A 25714-nucleotide genomic window follows, 5' to 3' on the forward strand; every position below is an offset into this window, starting at 1 on the left:
ACTAGCAAAAAAACTTACAACTTGGTTATAATCTTTTTTAGCAAAAACGTACTGTGCCTCAAAGAGGTACTAAACGATTAAATGACAGTTGAAATAATGAACTGAAAAACAGTTATAGCATCAAACCTTAAAACAACACAACTTTTAGCAAAGGCTTGTTCCCATTAGTAAAATAACACTAATTAAATTTGACATAAAAAATGCAAAGCAACGTTTTTATTCACAGTCACTATAAGAATTCTCACAGCTCTGCTGAGAGAATTTACCTCCCTTCAAAGAAGTTTGAAGACCCCTGAGATCTGTCAGAGATGAACCGGATCATGCAGGAAATATAAAAGTAACTGACTGGAATTTTTTGATGCGTAGCAAAGAGCGCCAAAAACGGCCCCTCCCTCTCAGCATGGAATGCTGGAGTTTGAGACCAAGGTGCTATAGGGGCCGTGAGGGAACCTATTGTCTCTTGCCCTATAACTGTAACTAATCCTCAAATTCATATTTCTTATATCTGAGCTAATTGTATATGTATGAGTGCACATTGATTATAACTAAACAAATAGATGATATTAGGTATATTACAATCCAGGAGAAGACTAGTGTTGCTCAGGGGTATGCTGTTGATACTGTATTCAGTATTTGCTTCCCATATTATTGAAACCAAATTTCATTATACAATTGCAGGAGCAATAGATACTAACAACAGAGAATTAGATCAATAAACGTAAAAGTTAAAAAACGGTCACGTTGAAGCCAGAGAATGACAAATAAAAATTGGGAAAATCCTGACTACTGGTCTCTGTTTAACATCAAGAGTGAGCGTTTTTAACTTTTTCTCATAGAAGTGTGATATAAAACCAGTGCTTAAAAAAACTAAGATTTCAAGATATTAACAAAACATCAACTTTTAAGTCTAATGTGAAAGGTTAGTGCTGGATTATCAAGTGAAGCGCATGTCATGTTATGCTGCAAAATGTGCCACAAAATCAAGAGAGATTATTTGAAAGAGAGTTTAAGGTTTCCATATGGTTTTGCAAATTCCCCATTAATTTACAACAGTAATGGGATGGGGGCAAGGTTGAAAACGAGAAATGAAAGCTCTAAGTAAGTATACGCTAATATGCATAACTGTATTTGTGCATAAAGCAAGTAAGTGTCTGGTTTTTAAAATGATTAACTACATATATGTTTAGTATTCGGCAAATTGTTACTTATGACTCGCTGATGTGCAACCATTTCTATTACCAGAATACAGAGATTAGGCAAAAATCATTTGGCACCTTTGCATCCATTTGGTCAAGTAAGAATGTGGCAGATGCTTCTGCAGACGTCTGCTGTTTTCTTTGCTTTACTGACATCCATTTACTGACGAGTTCTTCTGGTTTTTGGAAAGCAAACAGCATACCAAAAATCTGAGATGAAGTAAGCCAAACCCAGCTGTGAGGATACCACAAATGGGACTGAATATGAGCTGAAACATGAATCAAATATAATCAGTTAAGTACAGTGAATACATTAAAGTGAAGGTAAAGTTCGTTATATCACATTAGTCATGTATACAGTTCACCCTAAAATAATGGTACTTTCATTCATCATTTTTTTATATTTTTATTATACACTGAGTTTTCGCCGTTTTTAGTTAGCTTATTTCAATTGCAAAATTCAACCCGGTGTTTTTGTTTTTTTTTAACTTGCAGGTCACGTTTTAACAGTAGCCAATTGAAATACTGGCCGTTAGGCGGCCGTCATATTGCGTCATTAGTCTCTTGGATGATTTGCGCATGCGTCCCTGAAATGTTATTTGACTATGATGACAAGCGCGCTCCCGTTGCGCGCATGCTTATAGCAAATCTGTGGTTATTGAATGCCTTGCAAATGTTTTTTTTTGTTTTTTTTAATAAGACGTAGGGCGCTTTGTTAAAAACTTGGCCAATATCGGTGTCTCAAATCCAGAGTGATAGAATTATAACAAGATTATTGGTGACTGTAGAAAACGCTATGCGCATGCGCAATTTGTGGAATCCTCGTGAACGCGCTCTAGAGAGAGCTCTATACGTCAGACTGTCAATACTGATGGGAGGAGTCTGTCACGCACAGTAGGGAAATAAAAAAGATGTTTATTAGAAAAATATATAATTGTTTGGGGCAAAGAAGGTAGCGTTTAGATTGTTTAACATTTGACTAATGTATCTGTATATAGAGAAAGTGAAAACTTTACCTTCACTTTAAGTAATAAATATGCAAACACACTAATGGTTCCTTCCCCCTACAAGCCCCCTGACTGTTTCTCAAGGCTGTGCTGAATGAGGGTAGCCATAAACAGTGTAGACCCTGGCAAGCAATACTTCAGTCCATATATCCCCGTAGGATATTGCCTTTGCAATATGGGAACATCACGTACTGAGATGGGCCACAATTTGTTCTTCAACAAACCCTTCCGTCTGCCCCAGGGAGGTAGAGACAAGAAATTAAACTGACAGGAAGATACAGGAAGGGGAGGGTTATAACCAGCTAGTACCTAGAAATGTCACTGCAAGTGACAGAAACAGTGCAAAAGAAAAAAAGTATTTTTTTTTGTTAAAGGGATACTGAACCCAATTTTTTTCTTTCATGAATCAGGTAGAGCATACAATTTTAAGCAACTTTCTATTTTACTCCTATTATCAATTTTTCTTCATTCTCTTAGTATTTTTAATTGAAAAAACAAGAATGTACGCTTACAAGCCAGTCCATTTTTGGTTCAGCACCATGGGTAGCGCTTGCTGATTTGTGGCTACATTTAGCCACCAATCAGCATGCGCTTCCCAGGTGCATGCTCTATCTGATTAATAAAAGAAAAAATTTGGGTTGAGCATCCCTTTAAAAAATATAGGAAAGGTTAGCCCAACTACTACCAGTGCTTTCCTATTTGTATTGGTCTAGCATTGTGTAACATAATCGCATTGCAAATTCTTTCAGTAAGCTGGTTTCTTGTAAACTGCTCATCCTTTTCTAAATACTGTAACTTATTTCAATATAAAAGAACTGAACACTTACCACATATTTTATTTGTAATTTCTTTGTGTTTGGTTAGCTGTGTTATATTGCATTCTTTGATCAGTTTAGTTATTAATGTAAGAAAGCTAAAGAGCAATCGGTCAGCGGCTTTTTCTTCTGACTCCTCCTTCATCTGAAAGGGAATACACAGTAATAAATGATGTGCAACCTCAAAAAGTATCAGACTATACAGAAATCATCATACTTACATCTTCAAATTGTAAAGGTTCAATTTCCTGTTCAATTGTTACAAGAAGAGCATCAAGTCGCCTTTCAAATTTAACTCCTTCTGTTTCCACAAATAAACCACAAGTCAAGGCACCAAGCCTTTTCTGTGTAGACTGTAACCGAAAAACAAAAGCACGTCATTTTCTATAAATCACAATGAAGTACAGACAGTCTAATAAGAAAACGAACAAAGCTCAGCAGGGAAATGAAGAGCACCATGATACTTTTAAATCCTTTTTTTTTTTTCTTATTCTGAGTGACAGCACGTGAAGCAGACGAAGATTCTAGACAATTAGGTAACTTAATAGCTGTGCACTATGAGTGTAAAACACAGACCGTTTTAAAAATCATGGCGGAGGATGCTGAAAACAGGCCCTTTGGAGAGAATCCAAAAAAGCTCTTGCATGTCTGGCTGAATGCACGTTAAGACCATAATAAAGCGGAGGATGGATCTCTGCAATGTTTTGCTTATTGTACTATATCTTCAGCTACAGTAGAGCTGCAGCCTTTTTACAAATTGACATAAACAAAGCTGAAGCTGCCAGGAAGAGTACAAAACATTCAGCCAAAATGTTCAGTTGTTTGAAGAAATGAATGAACTTACATAAAACCTGTATACAACATTAAATTGGCAAACAATCATATACTGTCCTTGTTTTCACTAGGTGGCTTTACAATTGGGTAACAATGCCTGTATAGATACCTTTTCATGATTTAACCACTGAGTGACCATTGAATACAGCAGGTCCTTTTTCTTTTCACTAATTTTACCAAGCAAGGCCTTCCCAGTCAAAGCAGCCATCTTCTTACACTTTGGAGAATCATCGTTTACCATCATCAATACAAGCGGGACAAAGAGCAAGCCACAGAACTGATTCAGTATGCCCTAAAAAAAATAACAACAACATCATCAAACGTAACAGATGTCCTTCATCGTTTATGGGTTTACATAAACATTTTAGAGGAAAGTGTGGGGTATGATGTGTGTGTTTAATGTGTCTTTTAGACCAGTGCTTCTCAACTCCATTTCTCAAGTACCCCCAACAAGACAGATGTTTATGATATATTAACTTGAGCACAAGTTAAAAAAAAATAATAAGCTGATCAGCAGCTGTAGTAACCAGCTCTCATCCATCAGCTGATTATTTCACTTGGGCACTAGGTCAGATACATGAAAATCTGGCCTATACAATTTACTTTAAAACTAAATACTGATTAACAGCCTTTATTTCAAATGACAAAGACTCCAAGCACACAAAATGGCCATACAGCACTTTTACATTAGACCCAAAACAAGTATTTAAAAAACACCCAGTGAGGAAAGAGGCAAACAGGGAGTAGAAACAAACGTATATGTTTTATGGGGTAAAATCTGACAAACAAGTTATCCTAAAAAGATTGAGGAGAGAATTAAAAGAAGGGATATAACACCATCAGGAAATAACAAACTAAACTTACCTGAGGGAACGCCTGGAAAACATAAGCAATCATTTCTAAAGCAGATTCTCTTCCAGTTTCATATTCATAACTGCAACAAATACATAGAAATTGTATTATTCACTAATGTAAAGTAAAGTACTCTGCATGCAAATGAAACTGCATCATATGCATGATGATGAGTTTTTATCTTATCTCCTTTGCTGTTGCCAATTAGGGGCAGAAATAAATGCAACGCTGCACATATCATAAAATAATTGTACAGAATCTAGGAGTGATCAAGCTGTTTCTCTTAAAAGGACAGTCTACACCAGAATTGTTATTGTTTTAAAAGATAGATAATCCCTTTATTATCCATTCCCTAGTTTTGCATAACCAACAGTTATATTAACATTTTTTACCTCTTTAAATATCTTGTATATAAACCTCTGCAAACTGCCCCCTTATTTCAGTTCTTTTGACAGACTTGCATTTTAGCCAATCAGTGCCGACTCCTAGGCAACTTAACGTGCGTGAGCACAGTGTTATCTATATGACACGCACTAACTGACACCCTCTAGTGGTGAAAAATGCCTTTAGTTAAGAGGTGGCCTTCAAGGCCTAAGGAATTAGCATATGAACCTCCTAGAATATGAACCTCCTGGAACAAAGCAAAATTGGCGATAAAAGTAAATTGGAAAGTTGTTTAAAATTACATGCCGTATCTGAATCATGAACGTTTATTTTTGGATATTTTTTGGATATTATTTCTTTCTTTCTGGACATGGAGAATCCACAACATCATTCCAATTACTAGTTGGATATTCAACTCCTGGTCAGCAGGAGGAGGCAAAGAGCACAACCAGCAAAGCTGTTAAGTGCAACTTCCCTTACCCATAATCCCCAGTCATTCACCTGAAGGAAAATGGAAAAAGAAGAAACACAAAGGTGAAAAGGTGCCTGGGGTTTACTCAAAAAAACTGCTGAATTATATATTAAAGAAGAGGGCGGGGTCGTGGACTCTCCATGTCCGGAAGGAAAGAAATTTATCAGGCAAGCATACATTTTGTTTTCTTTCCTATGACATGGAGAGTCCACAACGTCATTCTAATTACTAATGGGAACCAATACCCAAGCTAGAAGACACAGAATGAACAGGGAGGGAGAAAAAGGCAGGAGGACCTAAACAAACGGCACCACCGCTTGAAGAACCTTTCTCCCAAAAGAGGCCTCAGCCGAGGCAAAAGTATCAAGTTTGTAGATTTTAGAAAAAGTATGCAGAGAGGATGCAAATATGTTCCACATAAACTTCGTTTTTGAAAGCCCAAGATGAGGAGACAGCCCTAGTGGAATGAGTCGTAATTCTCTCAGGAGGCTGCTGTCCAGCAGTCTCATAAGTCAAACGAATCAAACTTCTCATCCATAGAGACAGAGTAGTAGAAGTGGCCTTCTGACCCTTACGCTTTCCAGAGAAAACAACAGGGCAGAAGATTGCCGAAAATCTTTAGTAACTTGCAAGTAAAATTCTAGAGCCTGCACAACAACCAAGTTATGCAAAAGATGTTCCTTATGAGAAGGATTAGGACAAAAAGAAGGGATAACAATTTCCTGATTAGTGTTTTGATCAGACACCACCTTAGGGAGAAAACCCAATTTAGAACTAAGGACCGCCTTATCTGAATGAAAGATAAGGTACAGGGAATCACACTGCAGAGCTGAAAGCTCAGAAATTCTGCGAGCAGAAGAAATAGAGAAACAAAACCTTCCAAGATAACAAATTGATATCAACAACATGCATCGGCTCAAACGGAGCCTGCTGCAAAACTAGGGTTAAACACAGGCTACTGACTGAGTACTGACTGACAAACCCTTCTCCAGGCCTTCCTGAAGAAAAGATAAAATTCGGGGAATCCTCACCCGGTTTCAGGAGAACCCTTTAGATTTGCACCAATAAAGATATTTACGCCATATCTTGTGGTAAATCTTAAGAGTAACTGGTTTGCAAGCCTGAAGCATAGTTTCAATGACCGCTTCAGAAAAACCATGTCTCGACAGAACTAGGCGTTCAATCTCCACACAGTCAGCTTCAGAGAATCTAGGTTTGGTATTAGGAGGTCCTTCCTCAGAGGTAACATCCAAGGAGGTAGAGATGACATCCGTACCAGATCTGAGAACCAGATCCTGAAAGGCCATGCAGGATCTATTAGGATCACTGATGCTCTCTCCTGTTTGATACGAGCAATGACTTGTGAAAGGAGAGCAAAAGGAGGAAACATATATGCCAGAGAGAACATCCAAGGAACAGCCTGAGGATCTCTTGACCTTGAACCGTACCTTAGAACCTTGGCGTTTTGGTGGGACACCATCAGATCCAACTCTGGAACTCCCCACCTGAGGGTTATCTCAGAGAACACTTCTGGATGAAGAGCCCACTCCCCGGGATGAAAAGTCTGTCTACTCAGAAAGTCCGCCTCCCAGTTGTTCACATCTGGAATGTGGATGGCCGATAGAAGGCAATTGTGAGCTTCCGCCCACTGCAGAATACGAGTCACCTCCTTCATGGCTAAGGAACTTCGAGTCCCTCCATGGTGGTTGATATAGGCCACTGAGGTGATGTTGTCCAACTGGAATCTGATAAACCGGACCAAAGACAGTTGAGGCCACGCTGTCAAGGAATTGAAGATTGCTCTCAACTCCAAGATGTTTATGGGAAGAGAGCACTCTTCCCAAGACCACAGGTCCTGAGCCTTCAGAGAACCCCAAACAGCTCCCCAGCCTGACAGGCTGGCGTCCGTAGTCACAATCTCCCAGAAAGGTCTCAGGAAACAAGTGCCCTGAGACTAATGTTCCTGAGACATCCACCACGAGAGAGTCTCTTGTTAGGGGGTCCAGATTTATCCTTTGTGACAAATCTGAATGGTCTCTGTTCCATTGACGGAGCATGCAAAGCTACAGCAGTCTTAGATGGAACCGAGCAAAAGGGATGATGTCTATGGATGCTACCATCAGACCAATCACCTCCATGCAGTGAGCCATGGATGGGCAAAAGACAGACTGGAGGGAAAGGCAGGAAGCAAGAAGTTTGGATTTTCTGACCTCCATCAGGAAAATCTTCATGGACATGGAATCTATTATTGTCCCTAGGAAAAACACAGTTGTAGATGGAACTCTCTTCCAAATTCACCTTTCACCCGTGGGAACGTAGAAAAGACAACAGCATCTCTGTATGAGATTGAGCTAGTTGAAAAGATGACGTCTGAACCAAGATGTTGTCTAGATAAGGCGCCACAGCAATTCCCTGGGATCTGATCACTGCCAATAGTGTCCCCAGAACCTTTGTGAATATTCTGGGAGCCTTGGCCAGACCAAATGGAAGCGCAACAAACTGGAAATGTTTGTCCAGAAAAGCAAACCTCAAAAACTGGTGATGTTCCCTGTGAAAAGGAACATGAAGGTATGCGTCCTTCAGGTCTAGTGTTGTCATAAATTGACCTTCCTGTACCAAAGGAAGAATGGAACGTATAGTTTTCATCTTGAAGGACGGGACCCTGAGGAATTTGTTGAGGCACTTGAGATCTAGAATTGGATGAAAGGTTCCCTCCTTTTTGGGGACCACAAATAGATTTGAATAGAATCCTAGACCTTGTTCCCTTAGAGGAACTGGTACAATAACTCCCAGGGAGGATAGGTCCTTTATGCAATTTAAGAAGGCCTCCTTCTTTACCTGGTTTGAGGATAGTCTTGACAGGAGAAATCTGCCCTATGGAGGGCAAGACTTGAATCTCATTCTGTAACCCTGGGGTACTATGTCTACAGCCCATGGATCTGGGACATCGCGTATCCAGGCTTGACAAAAAAGAGAAAGCCTACCCCCCACCTGATCCAAACTTAAATCAGGGGTGGAACCTTCATGCTGATTTAGAGTCAGCGGAAGGCTTCTTGTTCTGCTTTCCCTTATTCCATGGCTGACTGGATTTCCAAGAGGACCTGGATTGGTTTGGAGGAGGAAGACTTCTTTCCCTTAAAGATGCGACAGGAACAAAAATTAGAAGTCTGCCGAACTCTAGTTCTATTCTTCTTGTCCTGAGGCAGGAAAGAACCCTTTCCACCCGTAATTTCTGAAATGACTTCCGCCAGACCTGGTCCAAACAAACAGAGTCCTACCCTTATAGGGTAAAGCCAAAAGCTTGGCCTTAGAAGAAACATCAGCCGACCAGGACTTTAACCACAGAGCCCTGTGAGCTAATACAGTGAAGCTAGACATCTTAGCTCCCAGTCTAATTATCTGCATTATTGGCATCACAGATAAATGTATTGGCTAGTTTGAGAGCTTTGATCCTATAGTGGATCTCCTCTACCGTAGTTTCCTCTGTAATAAGATCAGCCAAGGCATCGCACCAATAAGATGCTGCTCCTGCAACCAAGGCGATAATCTCTGCAGGTTCCCACTGTAATCCTTGATGAATAAATATACATCTTTTTAAAGTAAGCCTCTAGCTTCTTATCCATGGGATTCTTAAAAGAGCAACTATACTTTATAGGAATGGTAGTTCTCTTAGCAAGAGTAGGAATAGCTCCTCCTACTTTAGGCACAGTGCGCCAAGAGTCGCTAATAGAGTCAGCAACAGGAAACATTTTTTTTTAAAAACAGGGAAAGGGGAAAAAGGAACCCCTGGCTTATCCCATTCCTAAGATATAATTTCAGACATCTTCCTTGGAACAGTCATCTAAAGAAGCTAGAACCGCCTTCAGTAATAACCGGAGGTGTTCTAGTTTAAATCTGCTGAAGATTTTTCTACCAAAGTGTCAGAGTCCGAGATTTCACCTTCAAAAGCTACTGAAGTATGCTCCTCATCAGACAAATGAGAAAGGCTGATCAGTGCAGAATTAGAGGGGTGAGAGGTCTTACTAGCAGACTGTCAGGTTTTTGCCTTTCTTACTGCCCCTTTAACTAATCTTCAGGATCTCCATAAATACCAGCCTCCCAGTTACCTCCTTGCTTGGTATTGTTCATTTTGCTACTAACTGAGCTGCACTCTGATTAGCTCTCCAGCTCCAGAGTATCACGCCTGTTACAATTTCACTGTGCCTGTCAGAACTTTACACAGCTCAATCCGGATCTGCCGCCTCTGTGACGTCACACGCCAAGCAGAGCGCCATACAGCTTTTCACTCTAAGCTAAACTGCTTCATCGGAGCTGACCTGCAAACACTGTTTTTCCTAAATCCATTTACATCAGATTACCAGGTACTACGATACGCATTACTTCTATACTTATGTAAATATTGGCCACTACTTATTTTTCTATTTTGTGCATGAATCATGCTTTATATTGTTTTACTATTTTTTCTCTGACACTTAGTTCACAGTCAGGTTGCTGTATCACTATCACACTATCACCCTGTTAATGCTTGTGTAGCCTTACCTACCTGTGAGCTATTATTCTTAAATCAAATGCAAGTTGTGTCTGTTGTGCTTTTATACATTACTCCGGGGTAATGCCTATGTAACTGCTCTTTGTACACAATTTGCTACAACTACATAATATTTTGCTAAATCAGTGGCTGTGGTCCAATCCAATCTCTGTTTTGTTGCAGGCATATTTGTGAGCCTGACAGAAATATCAAGCCCTAAAAAATAAAATGGACCCAACTGAAATGGCATCTCACATACAAACACTTACTACTAAAGTTGATCTCCTTACTGAAGGACTTAAAACACTTAAGTTAGAAAATGACAACTTAAAAACGTACATTAAAGATGTTGTGGAGAGGAAACCCCCCCCACAAGAACCGCATATCAGCTATCCAGAACCCTTCTCTGGGGACAGAAAGGTCTTTAGAGAATTTAAAAACTCATGCTACCTATTGTTTACCCTTAAGCCTTTCACTTACCCCAACGATAGGGTAAAAGTTATGACCACAATTTCCTATCTCAGAGCTGAGCCCAGAGCATGGGCAAATACTTTCCTTGAACAGAATGATGATATCCTTAATTCTCTAGACTCCTTTTTCTCTGCTTTAGCACAAATTTATGAGGACCCCTTCAAACAACAAACTGCTGAAAATGCTATGAGGTCCCTAAAGCAGAGGAAAAGAGAGGTAGAGGATTACATAGCAGAATTTAAGAGGTGGGCCCCTGATACCCAGTGGAACAACTTGTCCCTTCGTAACCAATTTAAGCTAGGACTCTCTGAGTTGTCACGCACTCAAATACCTCCAACCCTAGAACAGCTCATAGACCTCAGCATTTGCATTGATAGGAGACTTAGGGAAAGACATCACGAAAGATCCTACCATGATTTACACCCTAGGCACAAACCTACAACAACTACTGTCAATACATATCCTAAATCCCTACCGGAACCAATGGATATAGCCTTCTTGCGGGGACCCCTAAGTACTCAGGAGAAGCTAAGACGTAGGTCTCTGAACTTATGCATGTACTGTGCCGCAGATGATCATGGGGTAAAAGACTGTCCAAATCTTCCCCGTCAGAAAATGGGTAAGCAAAACACACCCTCTTGTTCTATTAAAACTGTACTAAAATCCAGCCATTACTGCAATATGCCTCTTGTATTACAGTGGGACCAAACACGAGTGAACGTTCAAGGGATTATTGACTCAGGAGCCGCCCTATCATACTTGGATGTGAATTTCTGTAACATAAATAAAATACCCCTTCTCAAGAAATTGTGTCCTGTTCCTTTAAGGGGTATAGATGGTGAACTTCTGTCCTCAGGACCTGTCTTATATGAAACCATTCCTATTCTCATGTCAACCCCCTGTAACCATAGGGAATTTGTTAAGTTTGATGTAATCACATCCCCTGATTTCCCTCTAATTTTAGGCTTAGAGTGGCTCAGGCAACATGACCCTTGTATCTCATGGTCCTCACTTACAATTCAATTTAACTCTACTTACTGTAAATCCACCTGTTTTCCACACTTACTTCTACAGCCATCTACAGATTCTCACATATCTATTGTTCCCCCAGAATATCAGGAATTCTCTCATATATTCAGTAAAACCGAATCTGAGAATCTCCCTCCACACAGACCGTATGACTGCCCTATAGATTTGCTTCCTGGAGCAGTCATACCCTGTGGACATATTTTTCCACTGTCTAAACCCGAGCTACAACACCTAAGAATATATCTTGATGATAACTTAAAAAAGGGTTTCATCAGACCCTCAACCTCTCCATCCGCCGCTGGAATCTTCTTTGTGAAAAACAAAGATGGTTCGCTCAGACCGATAGTCGACTACAGACAACTGAACAAAGTTACTGTAAAGAATCGCTACCCCTTACCCCTCATATCCGAATTAATAGAGCGTCTACAGGGATCCAAAATTTTTACCAAGCTGGATCTCCGTGGAGCTTATAATTTGATCAGAATGCGGGCAGGAGATGAATGGCTGACGGCATTCCGTACACGGTATGGGCTGTTTGAATATGTCGTCATGCCATTCGGTCTCTGCAATGCTCCTGCCACTTTCCAGCATCTGATCAACGACATTTTCAAGGATATTTTGGATTCCTTTGTAGTTATATATCTGGACGATATTCTCATTTTCTCCAAAACCCTAGCTGAACATAAGAATCATGTCCGCCAAGTTCTCACACGCCTACAAAGTAATTCATTATTTGTGAAAGCAGAAAAATGTATCTTCCATACCAACAGCATTCCCTTCCTAGGATACAGTATATCTGAGAAAGGCATATGCATGGATAATAATAAAATCCAAGCAGTTCTGAACTGGCCAATTCCAACCACTAGGAAAGAGGTCCAAAGCTTCCTTGGATTCGCAAACTTTTATAGGAAGTTTATTAAGAACTATTCCATGCTCGCAAAACCTCTTACTAATTTAACCAAACAGAACATCAAATTTGCATGGACACCCCACGCACAAACTGCTTTCGACCATCTTAAAACAAGTTTCACTACAGCCCCAATACTCAGGTATCCTAACACAGAATTACCTTTTGTATTGGAAGTCGATGCTTCTGATTTTGCTCTCGGTGCAGTCTTGTCACAAAAGGATGCATTCCAACAACCTCTACATCCTGTCGCCTATTACTCCAGGACTCTAACAGACGCAGAGAGACAATACCCGATCGGAGAAAAAGAGCTTCTTGCAATAAAAACAGCATTTGAACAATGGAGACACTTACTTGAAGGCTCCACTACACCCACCATAGTATATACTGATCACCGTAATTTACAATACCTCAAGACCACCAGAACCCTTTCAGCACGTCAGGTACGTTGGAATCTGTTTTTCTCTAGGTTCAACTACCTCATCACTTACCGGCCTGCCAATAAGAACGGAAAGGCAGATGCTCTATCACGTTTGCCAGGTATTGAACATCACTCCCCTACCCCTCAATTGGTTATCCCCAAGGAAAACATTCTTCTCTTCTCAGCTGACACTACTACATACCTCCGGACTGAACAAACTAAAGACACAACATTACCTACTAACTTATTACTCAAGAATTCAGCTGGTCTCTACTGCTACCAGGGCAAGATATACATCCCACCATCACTTCGTAACCAGCTACTGAAATCTGCTCATGATTCACCCTTGGGGGGACACTGTGGCATAACTAAAACCAAGGAACTAATTATCAGATCTTATTGGTGGCCAACTATAACATCTGATGTGACCAGGTACATTAACTCTTGTTATGTTTGTACTACTACAAAGAGGATTAAAACACCACCTTACGGCTTGTTACTATCTATTCCTACTCCTGATAAGCCATGGCAGCACATTGCTCTCGACTACATAGTGGATTTACCAAACTCTAGTAATTACACAACAATTCTAGTTGTAGTGGACTTATTCAGCAAAATGCTTCACCTGATTCCATATCACAAGCTACCTACTGCTGCTGAAACCATACAACTACTAATGACTAACGTATTTAAACTACATGGCTTGCCCTCTAACATCCTCACAGATCGTGGATCGCAATTTACCAGTGCCCTATGGTCTGCCTTCTGCGAACAGTTCTGCATCGAGAAAAGATTATCTTCCTCATACCATCCACAGACTAACGGGCAAACTGAGCGCTGCAATCAGTGGGTGGAACAATTTCTACGCTCTTATTGTCATACTGCACAAAACACTTGGTCCCAATACCTTCATTATGCCGAATTTGTTTTCAACAACACTGTACATTCCACTACCAAACAGACTCCTTTCTATATTAATTATGGGTTCCACCCCAAATTTCAATCTCTCCCCGAAAAAATTCCTGATCACCCACATATTTCAGATCTCACTTCCTCCATTGTCACCAACTTTGCCACCATCAAACGAACCATTGATACTGCTAAAGTTGTGCAAAAGAGGTATTATGATCGAAAACATATTCCTCCTCCTGCTTATTCTGTTGGTGACCTTGTGTGGCTTTCCACCAAAAATCTACGTTTATGTACACCCTCAAGGAAACTCTCACCACTGTTCATAGGTCCGTTTCCCATCCAGCGCATCATCAACTGTAATGCTGTCCGTCTCACACTACCCTCCATGCTCAAGATACACCCTACATTTCATGTATCTTTGCTTAAACCTTATAAACATCTACGTGATCAACCAACCGGACATTCCCTACCTCCGGTCTCTATTGACCCGAACATGGAGTATGAAGTAGAGAACATCCTGGATTCTAGAAGACGAAGAGGCATTCTACAGTACCTGATTAAATGGAAGGGATATTCCTCAGAACATAACTCCTGGGAACCATCATCCAACATATCAGCTCCTAGACTCATCTCCAGATTCCATCAACGCAACCCTGACCGTCCTACTTCTTGAGCACCGGAGTTGCTCTTAGGGGGGGGAGTCCTGTCAGGTTTTTGCCTTTCTTACTGCCCCTTTAACTAATCTTCAGGATCTCCATAAATACCAGCCTCCCAGTTACCTCCTTGCTTGGTATTGTTCATTTTGCTACTAACTGAGCTGCACTCTGATTAGCTCTCCAGCTCCAGAGTATCACGCCTGTTACAATTTCACTGTGCCTGTCAGAACTTTACACAGCTCAATCCGGATCTGCCGCCTCTGTGACGTCACACGCCAAGCAGAGCGCCATACAGCTTTTCACTCTAAGCTAAACTGCTTCATCGGAGCTGACCTGCAAACACTGTTTTTCCTAAATCCATTTACATCAGATTACCAGGTACTACGATACGCATTACTTCTATACTTATGTAAATATTGGCCACTACTTATTTTTCTATTTTGTGCATGAATCATGCTTTATATTGTTTTACTATTTTTTCTCTGACACTTAGTTCACAGTCAGGTTGCTGTATCACTATCACCCTGTTAATGCTTGTGTAGCCTTACCTACCTGTGAGCTATTATTCTTAAATCAAATGCAAGTTGTGTCTGTTGTGCTTTTATACATTACTCCGGGGTAATGCCTATGTAACTGCTCTTTGTACACAATTTGCTACAACTACATAATATTTTGCTAAATCAGTGGCTGTGGTCCAATCCAATCTCTGTTTTGTTGCAGGCATATTTGTGAGCCTGACACAGACAAAGATTTAGATTTCCTCTTACGCTTACCCGAAATAGGGAAAGCAGACAAAGCGGCTGATACTGCAGAAGTTATCTGCGCGGCAAAATCCCCTGGCAAATATACACCCTCAGGAGGTTGAGAGGACACGCAAGGCACTGTATGTGAAACTGATAAGGCTTGGGACTTTGAGGAGAAAGCCGAGGTATATCCAGAACAGCTATATCCTGAGAGACATTAGCTTCACAAGGGGTTAACTTATCCTTATATTTTAAGGAATTAGCTAAACATATGGAACAAAATTGCATAGGCAGAACAATTGGGACTTCTAAGCAAAGCAAACATTTGTCCATATTAATTGAAGACTCTTTTTCAGATTCCATTGTAAATAAAGATTTATAGTATAGATATAAATTAATTGAAAATATTTATAAAAAAACCCCGCACCTGTCACTTTAACCAGATAAACCACAGAGTGCCTGAGACTCCTACCGTACCGGAGTTGATAACCCACTAGTAAGGGAACTCTCTAGATGAGGTGGACTAATGCACAAGATCAGATTAGCAATCCAATCGCAAGAAATGAAAGCCCTGGCAGTCAGGGCTCAATGACTGACTAAACTCCGCTCCTCACACACACGAAAGAGCGGAGAGCTATGTGAGTGGGATGACTGAAAAATTAAACTGCGCCACAAGTCTGTTAAAATAGGCGCGTAATTCAAAAATGGCTCATAGCACAAAAAAACATAATCGAGCTGTAACAGCCTCATCAAGTCCGGAACACCAATAAACAAATGCGCCCCATGCCATATGCTTTGTCCTTAATAAAAGTTTGGATAACCAAAAAACCTTTCCACACAGTTTGTCTAAGTCCTAAGCACACATCTTATATTAACCCCTTAGACCCTCTTGCCAGTGTTATGCATACATTATACCTGCAAATCTGCCCCCCCCCCCCAACAAAAAAAATAGCTAAGACCACTTAGATAATCTTTGTCCCAGCTTTGATCCACTAGAGGTTTTACCTCTAAAGTGCTATCATTCAGAATCTAGAAGGAAAATGCACTTACCTGTGGATCCAGCTGCAGGGCAGGTAACAACTACATAGGTGTGAACGGTACTCCACTCCCTATCAGGAACCTGTAAAAGAAAGAACAGAGTAACTAACTCTGGCTTTCTACAAAGGGGTAGCAACATGTCAGAAGTAAAGTAAAGACTTCCTCGCCGCCTTCTAACTGCTAAAAGCCACCACTACTTTTATTCAAAAGATTGACGTGGACAAAGCTAGACCCCAATCCTTGCTTGCAGGGAAAATACCCATAAAAGGATTACAATCTTCAGACACCAACTTTGCACAGCCTCCATTGACAGAGGCAAAGAGAATGACTGGGGATTATGGGTAAGGGAAGTTACACTTTGCTGGGGTGCTCTTTGCCTCCTCCTGCTGGCCAAGAGTTGAATATCCCACTAGTAATTGTAATGACATTGTGGACTCTCCATGTCATAGGAAAGAAATACTACAACCCTCTAACATTAATCCCCCACCCCCAAAAACAAAAATCTAAACAAACTAATCTAAAAAGTGCGATCAGGGTTCTGAATTTCACAGTGGGCACTAAGCAGAGGAAAAACTACAGTTTTTAGACTTAAAGGGACACTGTACCCAAAAAATTTCTTTCATGATTCAGATAGAGCATGCAATTTTAAGCTACTTTCTAATTTACTCCTTTTATCAAATCTTCTTTATTCTCTTGGTATCTTTATTTGAAATGCAAGAATGTAAGTTTAGATGCCGGCCCATTTTTGGTGAACAACCTAGGTTGTCCTTGCTGATTTGTGGATAAATTCATCCACCAATCAAAAACTGCTGTCCAGAGTGCTGAACCAAGAAAAAAGCTTAGATGCCTTCTTTTTCATATAAAGATAGCAAGAGAACAAAGAAAAATTGATAATAGGAGTAAATTAGAAAGTTGCTTAAAATTGCATGCTCTATCTGAATCACAAAAGAAAATTTTTGGGTACAGTGTCCCTTTAAAGGGACACTGAACCCAAATTTTTCTTTCATAATTCAGATAGAGCATGCAATTTTAAGCAACTTTCTAATTTACTCCTTTTATCAATTTTTCTTCATACTCTTGCTATCTTTATTTGAAAAGCAAGAATGTAAGTTTAGAAGCCGGCCCATTTAGGTTCACAACCTGGGTTGTTCTTGCTGATTGGCTGACATTTAGCCACCACCAATAAACAAGTGTGGCCAGTGGTCTCAACCTAAAATTGGCTGGCTCCTTAGCTTAGATGCCTTCTTTTTCAAATAAAGATAGCAAGAGAATGAAGAATAAACAAAATGCATGCTTACCTGATAAATTTATTTCTCTTGTGGTGTATCCAGGTCACGGGTTCATCCATTACTTGTGGGATATTCTCCTTCCCAACAGGAAGCTGCAAGAGGATCATCCACAGCAGAGCTGTCTATATAGCTCCTCCATTAACTGCCACCCCCAGTCATTCGACCGAAGACAAGCAAGAAAAAAGGAGAAACTATAGGGTGCAGTGGTGACTGTAGTTAAAAATAAAAAACACCTGCCTAAAAATGACAGGGCGGGCCGTGGACTGGATACACCACAAGAGAAATAAATTTATCAGGTAAGCATAAATTTTGTTTTCTCTTGTAAAGGTGTATCCAGCCCACGGGTTCATCCATTACTTGTGGGATACCAATATAAAAGCTTTAGGACACGGATGAAGGGGGGGACAAGGCAGGCCCTTAAACGGAAGGCACCACTGCCTGTAAGACCTTTCTCCCAAAAATAGCCTCAGAAGAAGCAAAAGTATCGAATTTGTAGAATTTAGAAAAGGTATGAAGCGAAGACCAAGTCGCCGCCTTACAAATCTGTTCAACAGAGGCCTCATTTTTAAAAGCCCATGTGGAAGCTACCGCTCTAGTGGAATGAGCTGTAATTCTTTCAGTAGGCGGCTGGCCAGCAGTCTCATAAGCTAAGCGTATTATACTTCTTAGCCAAAAAGATAGAGAGGTTGCCGAAGCCTTTTGGCCTCTTCTCTGTCCAGAGTAGACAACAAACAAAGCAGATGTTTGACGAAAATACTTCGTAGCTTGTAAATAAAACTTTAAAGCACGAACCACATCAAGATTGTGTAAAAGACGTTCCTTCTTTGAGGAAGGATTAGGACATAATGAAGGAACAACAATCTCCTGATTGATGTTCTTATTAGATACTACCTTAGGAAGAAACCCAGGTTTGGTACGCAAAACTACCTTATCTGCATGGAAAATCAGATAAGGGGAATCACACTGTAAAGCAGATAACTCCGAAACTCTTCGAGCCTAGGAGATAGCTACTAGAAACAGAACTTTCCAAGAGAAAAGTTTAATATCTATGGAATGCAGATGTTCAAACGGAACCCCTTGAAGAACCTTAAGAACTAAATTTAAACTCCATGGCGGAGCAACAGGTTTAAACACAGGCTTAATTCTAACTAAAGCCTGACAAAACGCCTGAACGTCTGGAACCTCAGCCAGACGTTTGTGCAAAAGAATAGACAGAGCAGAGATCTGTCCCTTTAAGGAACTAGCAGACAATCCTTTCGCCAATCCCTCCTGGAGAAAAGATAATATTCTAGGAATCCTGACTTTACTCCATGACTAACCCTTGGATTCACACCAATGAAGATATTTACACCATATCTTATGATAGATTTTCCTGGTGACAGGCTTTCGAGCCTGAATTAAGGTATCAATGACCGACTCGGAAAAACCACGCTTTGATAGAATCAAGCGTTCAATCTCCAAGCAGTCAGACGCAGAGAAATTAGATTTGGATGTTCGAAAGGACCTTAAAGTAGAAGGTCCTGTCTCAGCGGCAGAGTCCATGGTGGAAAGGATGACATGTCCACCAGATCTGCATATCAAGTCCTGCGTGGCCACGCAGGAGCTATCAAAATCACAGAAGCTCTCTCCTGCTTGATCTTGGCAATCAGACGAGGGAGCAGAGGAAACGGTGGAAACACATAAGCCAGGCTGAAGGACCAGGGCGCTGCTAAAGCATCTATCAGCGCTGCCTTGGGATCCCTGGACCTGGACCCATAACAAGGAAGCTTGGCGTTCTGACGAGACGCCATCAGATGCAGTTCTGGTTTGCCCCATAGATGAATCAACTGGGCAAATACCTCCGGATGGAGTTCCCACTCCCCCGGATGAAAAGTCTGCAGACTTAAAAAATCCGCCTCCCAGTTCTCTACTCCTGGGATATGGATAGCTGAGAGATGGCAAGAGTAAACCTCTGCCCATAGAATTATCTTTGAAACCTCCAACATCGCCAGGGGGCTCTTTGTACCCCCCTGATGGTTGATATAGGCTACAGTTGTGATGTTGTCCGACTGAAATCTGATGAACCTGACCGCAGCTAGCCGAGGCCAAGCCTGAAGAGCATTGAATATCACTCTTAGTTCCAGAATGTTTATCGGAAGGAGGGCTTCCTCCTGAGTCCACAAAGCCTGAGCCTTCAGGGAGTTCCAGACTGCGCCCCAGCCTAGAAGGCTGGCATCTGTCGTCACTATAGTCCATTCTGGCCTGCGGAAGCTCATTCCCCTGGACAGATGGACCCGAGATAGCCACCAGAGAAGAGAATCTCTGGTCTCTTGATCCAGATTTAGCAGAGGGGACAAATCTGTGTATTCCCCATTCAACTGATTGAGCATGCAAAGTTGCAGTGGTCTGAGATGTAGGCGGGCAAACGGAACTATGTCCATTGCCGCTACCATTAAGCTGATTACTTCCATACACTGAGCCACTGAGGGCTGAGAAATGAAATAAAGAGCACGGCAGGAAGTTAGAAGCTTTGACAACCTGACCTCTGTCAGAAAAATCTTCATTTCTACTGAATCTATCAGAGTTCCTAGGAAGGAAACTCTTGTGAGAGGGGAGAGAGAACTCTTTTCTTCGTTCACCTTCCACCCGTGAGACCTCAGAAAGGCCAGAACAATGTCCGTATGGGACTTGGCGATTTGAAAAGTCGACGCCTGTATCAGAATGTCGTCTAGGTAAGGGGCCACCGCTATGCCCCATGGCCTTAGAACCGCCAGTAGGGACCCTAGAACCTTCGTAAAGATTCTTGGTGCCGTGGCTAACCCGAAGGGAAGAGCCACAAACTGGTAATGCCTGTCTAGGAAGGCAAACCTGAGAAACCGATGATGATCTCTGTGTATCGGAATGTGGAGATAAGCATCCTTTAAGTCCACGGTAGTCATATATTGACCCTCCTGGATCAAGGGTAGGATGGTTCGAATAGTCTCCATCTTGAAAGATGGGACCCTGAGAAATTTGTTTAGGATCTTGAGATCCAAGGTTGGTCTGAAAGTTCCCTCTTTTTTTGGGAACTATAAACAGATTTGAATAGAATCCTTGCCCCTGTTCCTCCCTTGGAACTGGGTGGGATCACTCCCATGACTAGAAGGTCTTGAACACAATGTAAGAATGCCTCTCTCTTTATCTGGTTTGCAGATAATTGTGAGAGATGAAATCTCCCTTTTGGTGATGAGGCTTTGAAATCCAGAAGATATCCCTGGGAAACAATCTCCAGAACCCAGGGATCCTGGACGTCTCTTGCCCAAGCCTGGGCGAAGAGAGAAAGTCTGCCCCCAACTAGATCCGGTCCCGGATCGGGGGCTACTCCTTCATGCTGTCTTAGAGGCAGCAGCAGGTTTTTTGGCCTGCTTTCCCTTGCTTCAAGCCTGGTTAGGTCTCCAGACTGGCTTGGACTGGGCAGAATTTCCTTCTTGTTTTGTAGTAGAGGAAGTTGAAGCTGCACCACTCTTGAAGTTCCGAAAGGAACGAAAATTAGTCTGTTTGGTCCTTAATTTGTTGGACCTATCCTGGGGAAGGGTGTGGCCTTTCCCTCCAGTAATATCAGAAATGATCTCCTTCAGTCCAGGCCGAATAGGGTCTGCCCCTTGAAGGGAATGTTGAGAAGCTAAGACTTTGAAGTAACGTCAGCTGACCAGGATTTAAGCCATAGCGCCATACGCGCCTGAATGGCAAAACCTGAATTCTTAGCCGTTAGCTTAGTTAAATGAAAAACGGCGTCAGAAATAAATGAATTGACTAACTTAAGAGCTTTAAGCCGGTCTAGGATATCATCCAACAGGGTCTCCACCTGAAGAGCCTCTTCAAGAGACTCGAACCAGAAAGCCAATGCAGCATTGACTGGGGCAATGCATGCAAGAGGCTGGATAATAAAACCTTGTTGTATAAAGATTTTCTTAAGGAAACCCTCTAATTTTTTATCCATTGGATCTAGGAAAGCACAACTGTCCTCGACGGGGATAGTTGTACGCTTAGCTAGGGTAGATACTGCTCCCTCCACCTTAGGGAGGGTCTGCCACGAGTCCCGTGTAGCGGCATCTATGGGAAACATCCTTTTAAACGCAGGAGGGGGAGAGAACGGTACACCTGGTCTATCCCATTCCTTCGTAATAATTTCTGAAAACCTCTTAGGGATTGGAAAAACATCAGTGTAAACAGGCACTGCAAAGTATTTGTCCATTTTACACAATTTCTCTGGGACTACAATGGTGTCACAGTCGTCCAGAGTTGATAAAACCTCCTTGAGCAACAAGCGGAGGTGTTCAAGCTTAAATTTAAATGCTGTCATTTCAGAGTTAGACTGGAGTAACGCCTTCCCTGAATCAGAAATGTCACCCACAGATAGAAGCTCTCCTGCTTCGGCTTCTGTACATTGTGAGGGTATATCAGACATAGCTACTAAAGAGTCAGAAAGCTCTGTATTTGTTCTAGCCCCAGAGCTGTCTCGCTTTCCTTGTAACCCTGGCAGTTTGGACAATACCTCTGTGAGGGTATGATTCATAACTGCCGCCGTGTCTTGTAAGGTAAAGCATTGGACGCGCCAGATGTACTTGGCGTCACTTGCGCGGGAGATATAGGTTCTGACACATTGGGAGAGCTAGGTGGTTTAACCTCCCTTTTGTCAGTCTGAGAAACCTCTGGTGATAAATCCTTAAAACCCATAATATGGTCTTTATAACTTATAGAAAGGTCAGTGCATTTGGCACACATTCTAAGAGGGGGTTCCACAATGGCATCTAAACATAATGAACAAGGAGTTTCCTCTATGTCAGACATGTTTAACAGACTAGTAATGAGACCAGGAAGCTTGGAAAACACTTTAATAAATGTGAAAAAAGCAATTAAATAAAAACGGTACTGTGCCTTTAAGAGAAAAAAACTACCTCATAAGCTGCAAAACAGTGATAAAAAGTAGTAAACTCTCCGAAATTTTTACAGTGTGTATAAGAGACTAAAGCAGCATTGCACCCACTTGCAAATGGATTATTAACCCCTTAGGCCCCAAACCGGATTAGAAAAACGGTAAAACCGTTAAAAAACAGTCAAACACACTGCCACAGCTCTGCTGTGGCCCTACCTGCTCTTAAACACGATTTTTTGCAGGAAAAACACCCTCTATAGTGGTCCTAGATGCCAGAGGACTCCTTTAGGGAAGCTGTATGTCTCAGTCTGAAGATCAACTGCGCATAAAGTGCGCGAAAATATGCCCCTCCCCACCATGCACTGAATGTCAGGGGGCCTTTTTTAGGAGTGATCTAACAAGCCATGTGGAAAACTAGGCCCCAAAATAGAGATTTATCACCCTCAGAGAAAAAACGTTTTTACTCTAAAACATGCAAACGTTTTTACACTAAGTAATATGAGTATTAACATGAATATTACCCTTTTTTGCAAGCATGATCCCAGTTGCTGTTAAATCACTGTATCAGGCTTACCTCAAATATACCAGGCACTGTCAGCATTTTCTAGACCTTATCATCTCTCTAGAAAAAAATATACTGAACATAACTCAAAGCAGGCAATCTGCAGACCGTCCCCCAAACTGAAGTTTTCTTTCCATACTCTTCAGTTATGTGTGAGAACAGCAATGGACCTTAGTTACAAACCGCTAAGATCATCAAACCTCCAGGCAGAATTCTTCTTCCAAGTTCTGCCTGAGAGTAAAAACAGTACAACGCCGGTACCGTTTAAAAATAACAAACTTTTGATTGAAGGTAAAAAACTACACTAATTCACCACATCTCTCTTGATACTTCCTTTCTTGTTGAGAGCTGCAAGAGAATGACTGGGGGTGGCAGTTAGGGGAGGAGCTATATAGACAGCTCTGCTGTGGGTGTCCTCTTGCAGCTTCCTGTTGGGAAGGAGAATATCCCACAAGTAATGGATGAACCCGTGGACTGGATACACCTTTACAAGAGAAATTGATAATAGGAGTAAATTAGAAAGTTGCTTAAAGTGAAGGTCAATTTTAGCCCAATGAACTACTGCAATTTACACAATAACACATATGCATCCTAGTCGCTAACTTTTTTTTTCTCAACCGTTTCTTATTTTTTTATAAAAATCACATTTTATTATACACGCCGTTTCCTTTGCTACTCCTCCCCTCCACCACTTCCTTATTCAACAATAGTGACGTAACGAGCGGTCCCACACGCTCTCTACGTCAGTCAAAAGCTCGTGCAGAAGATGTCAAAGAAACTGCGCATGCGTAACTTCACCGGAATCGCGCATGAGTTAAAAATTGGTGGTCCATAAGGTATCCAAATAACAAAGAAACGGAATACGCATGCGCGTCTCATGCTGTAACACTTTTACCACAATGTAGTGTTATTGTAAAAATTGTGTTGTTGCTCTTTTGTAAATAGTCTCAGACTAATGGGTATTGATAACTGAGCACTAATACAGTGAGCCAATTGATAGTAAAATAAGTCTAAATATGAGTGACTGAACAGATTCCTCAGAGACATATGACAGACTGAGAGAATCAAGCAGTCCTTGCTTTGTTTAAAGTAGTTGGATCATGCAATACTCTAGAAATATACTGATCAAAGTCATAGGTAATATGTTTTTAAAGAATTAGGTCAGTTTACCATACTGCGTTATAAACATACGTCTTCACACACTCACACGTTAAAAGTTATTTACAGCCAGACTCTTATTACGGATAATATACAAACAATTGGTGATTCAGTGGTTAACCACGGAATGGAGCCGTGAGCACAATCTTCCGGAGTTGCAATTTAGAATATTTACAGTTCACAGTGTCCATGACAATTTGGCAGAGTTACCTTGTTCCAGGTTGAAGGAAAACATAGGAGACGTGTGGAGAGCCGCTTACCTGTGGCTGCGGTGAAGGAAACTGAGACACGCCGTGTGAGCGTGACTTACTTCCGGTTACAGGGTAAACAATCCGTCCTCCAGCTGATCCAAGAGAGTAAGTTGCGGTTAAGTTGTAGATGAAGTTCCGAGCAAGTAAAAAAGGTGATAAAGCAAAAAGAGTATTGCTGAAAATTATGTAGAAGAGTTATGCCGAATAGCATACAAAAGTGACCTAAGATTAACAAGTTGGAATCTAAGACTCAGAGGTGAAGTCAAATAGATATTACTTCAATTAACAGGCAGTTTGGTTCTAACTTTCGACAGCTTAAATAGGGGTAAGAAGTTGATGGGAGGGATAACTCTTAAAGGGATATTACACATGCACGAGCGGTATATGATGCAAGTTGCTGCTTAGCGCATGCACAGAAGTGAATAGTGACATTTAGAAAAAGGGGTAGAATGCCGCGGTGGGGAAATGGAGATTTGTGATTTAATCTGAAAAATCAGTCAATCAATATTGTCAAGATGGCAGGCGGACAAAAAAATACAACGGAGGAGAATTTGAAGGTAAAATAAAAAACAGAATTTATGTTTACCTGATAAATTGCTTTCTCCAACGGTGTGTCCGGTCCACGGCGTCATCCTTACTTGTGGGGATATTCTCTTCCCCAACAGGAAATGGCAAAGAGCCCAGCAAAGCTGGTCACATGATCCCTCCTAGGCTCCGCCTACCCCAGTCATTCGACCGACGTTAAGGAGGAATATTTGCATAGGAGAAACCATATGTTACCGTGGTGACTGTAGTTAAAGAAAATAAATTATCAGACCTGATTAAAAAAACCAGGGCGGGCCGTGGACCGGACACACCGTTGGAGAAAGCAATTTATCAGGTAAACATAAATTCTGTTTTCTCCAACATAGGTGTGTCCGGTCCACGGCGTCATCCTTACTTGTGGGAACCAATACCAAAGCTTTAGGACACGGATGAAGGGAGGGAGCAAATCAGGTCACCTAAATGGAAGGCACCACGGCTTGCAAAACCTTTCTCCCAAAAATAGCCTCAGAAGAAGCAAAAGTATCAAATTTGTAAAATTTAGAAAAAGTGTGCAGTGAAGACCAAGTCGCTGCCTTATATATCTGATCAACAGAAGCCTCGTTCTTGAAGGCCCATGTGGAAGCCACAACCCTAGTGGAGTGAGCTGTGATTCTTTCAGGAGGCTGCCGTCCGGCAGTCTCATAAGCCAATCGGATAATGCTTTTAATCAAGAAGGAGAGAGAGGTAGAAGTTGCTTTTTTGACCTCTCC

General features: G+C 41.4%; 1 protein-coding gene across 1 annotated transcript in view; it reads right to left on the reverse strand.

Annotated features, from left to right (window-relative positions):
- The window catches only part of UTP20 (UTP20 small subunit processome component), a 350150-nt gene that overhangs the window by 64994 nt on the left and 259442 nt on the right, over positions 1-25714 (reverse strand). The window contains exons 53-57 of the mRNA XM_053716993.1: positions 4717-4786; positions 3962-4144; positions 3240-3371; positions 3031-3163; positions 1275-1465 (exon numbers count right to left, since the gene is read on the reverse strand). Of these exons, the coding sequence (XP_053572968.1) occupies positions 1275-1465; positions 3031-3163; positions 3240-3371; positions 3962-4144; positions 4717-4786 (709 nt within the window). The remainder of the gene's footprint in view (positions 1-1274; positions 1466-3030; positions 3164-3239; positions 3372-3961; positions 4145-4716; positions 4787-25714) is intronic.

Source organism: Bombina bombina, chromosome 6, assembly GCF_027579735.1.
Source record: "Bombina bombina isolate aBomBom1 chromosome 6, aBomBom1.pri, whole genome shotgun sequence".
Classification (NCBI taxonomy): Eukaryota; Metazoa; Chordata; class Amphibia; order Anura; family Bombinatoridae; genus Bombina; species Bombina bombina.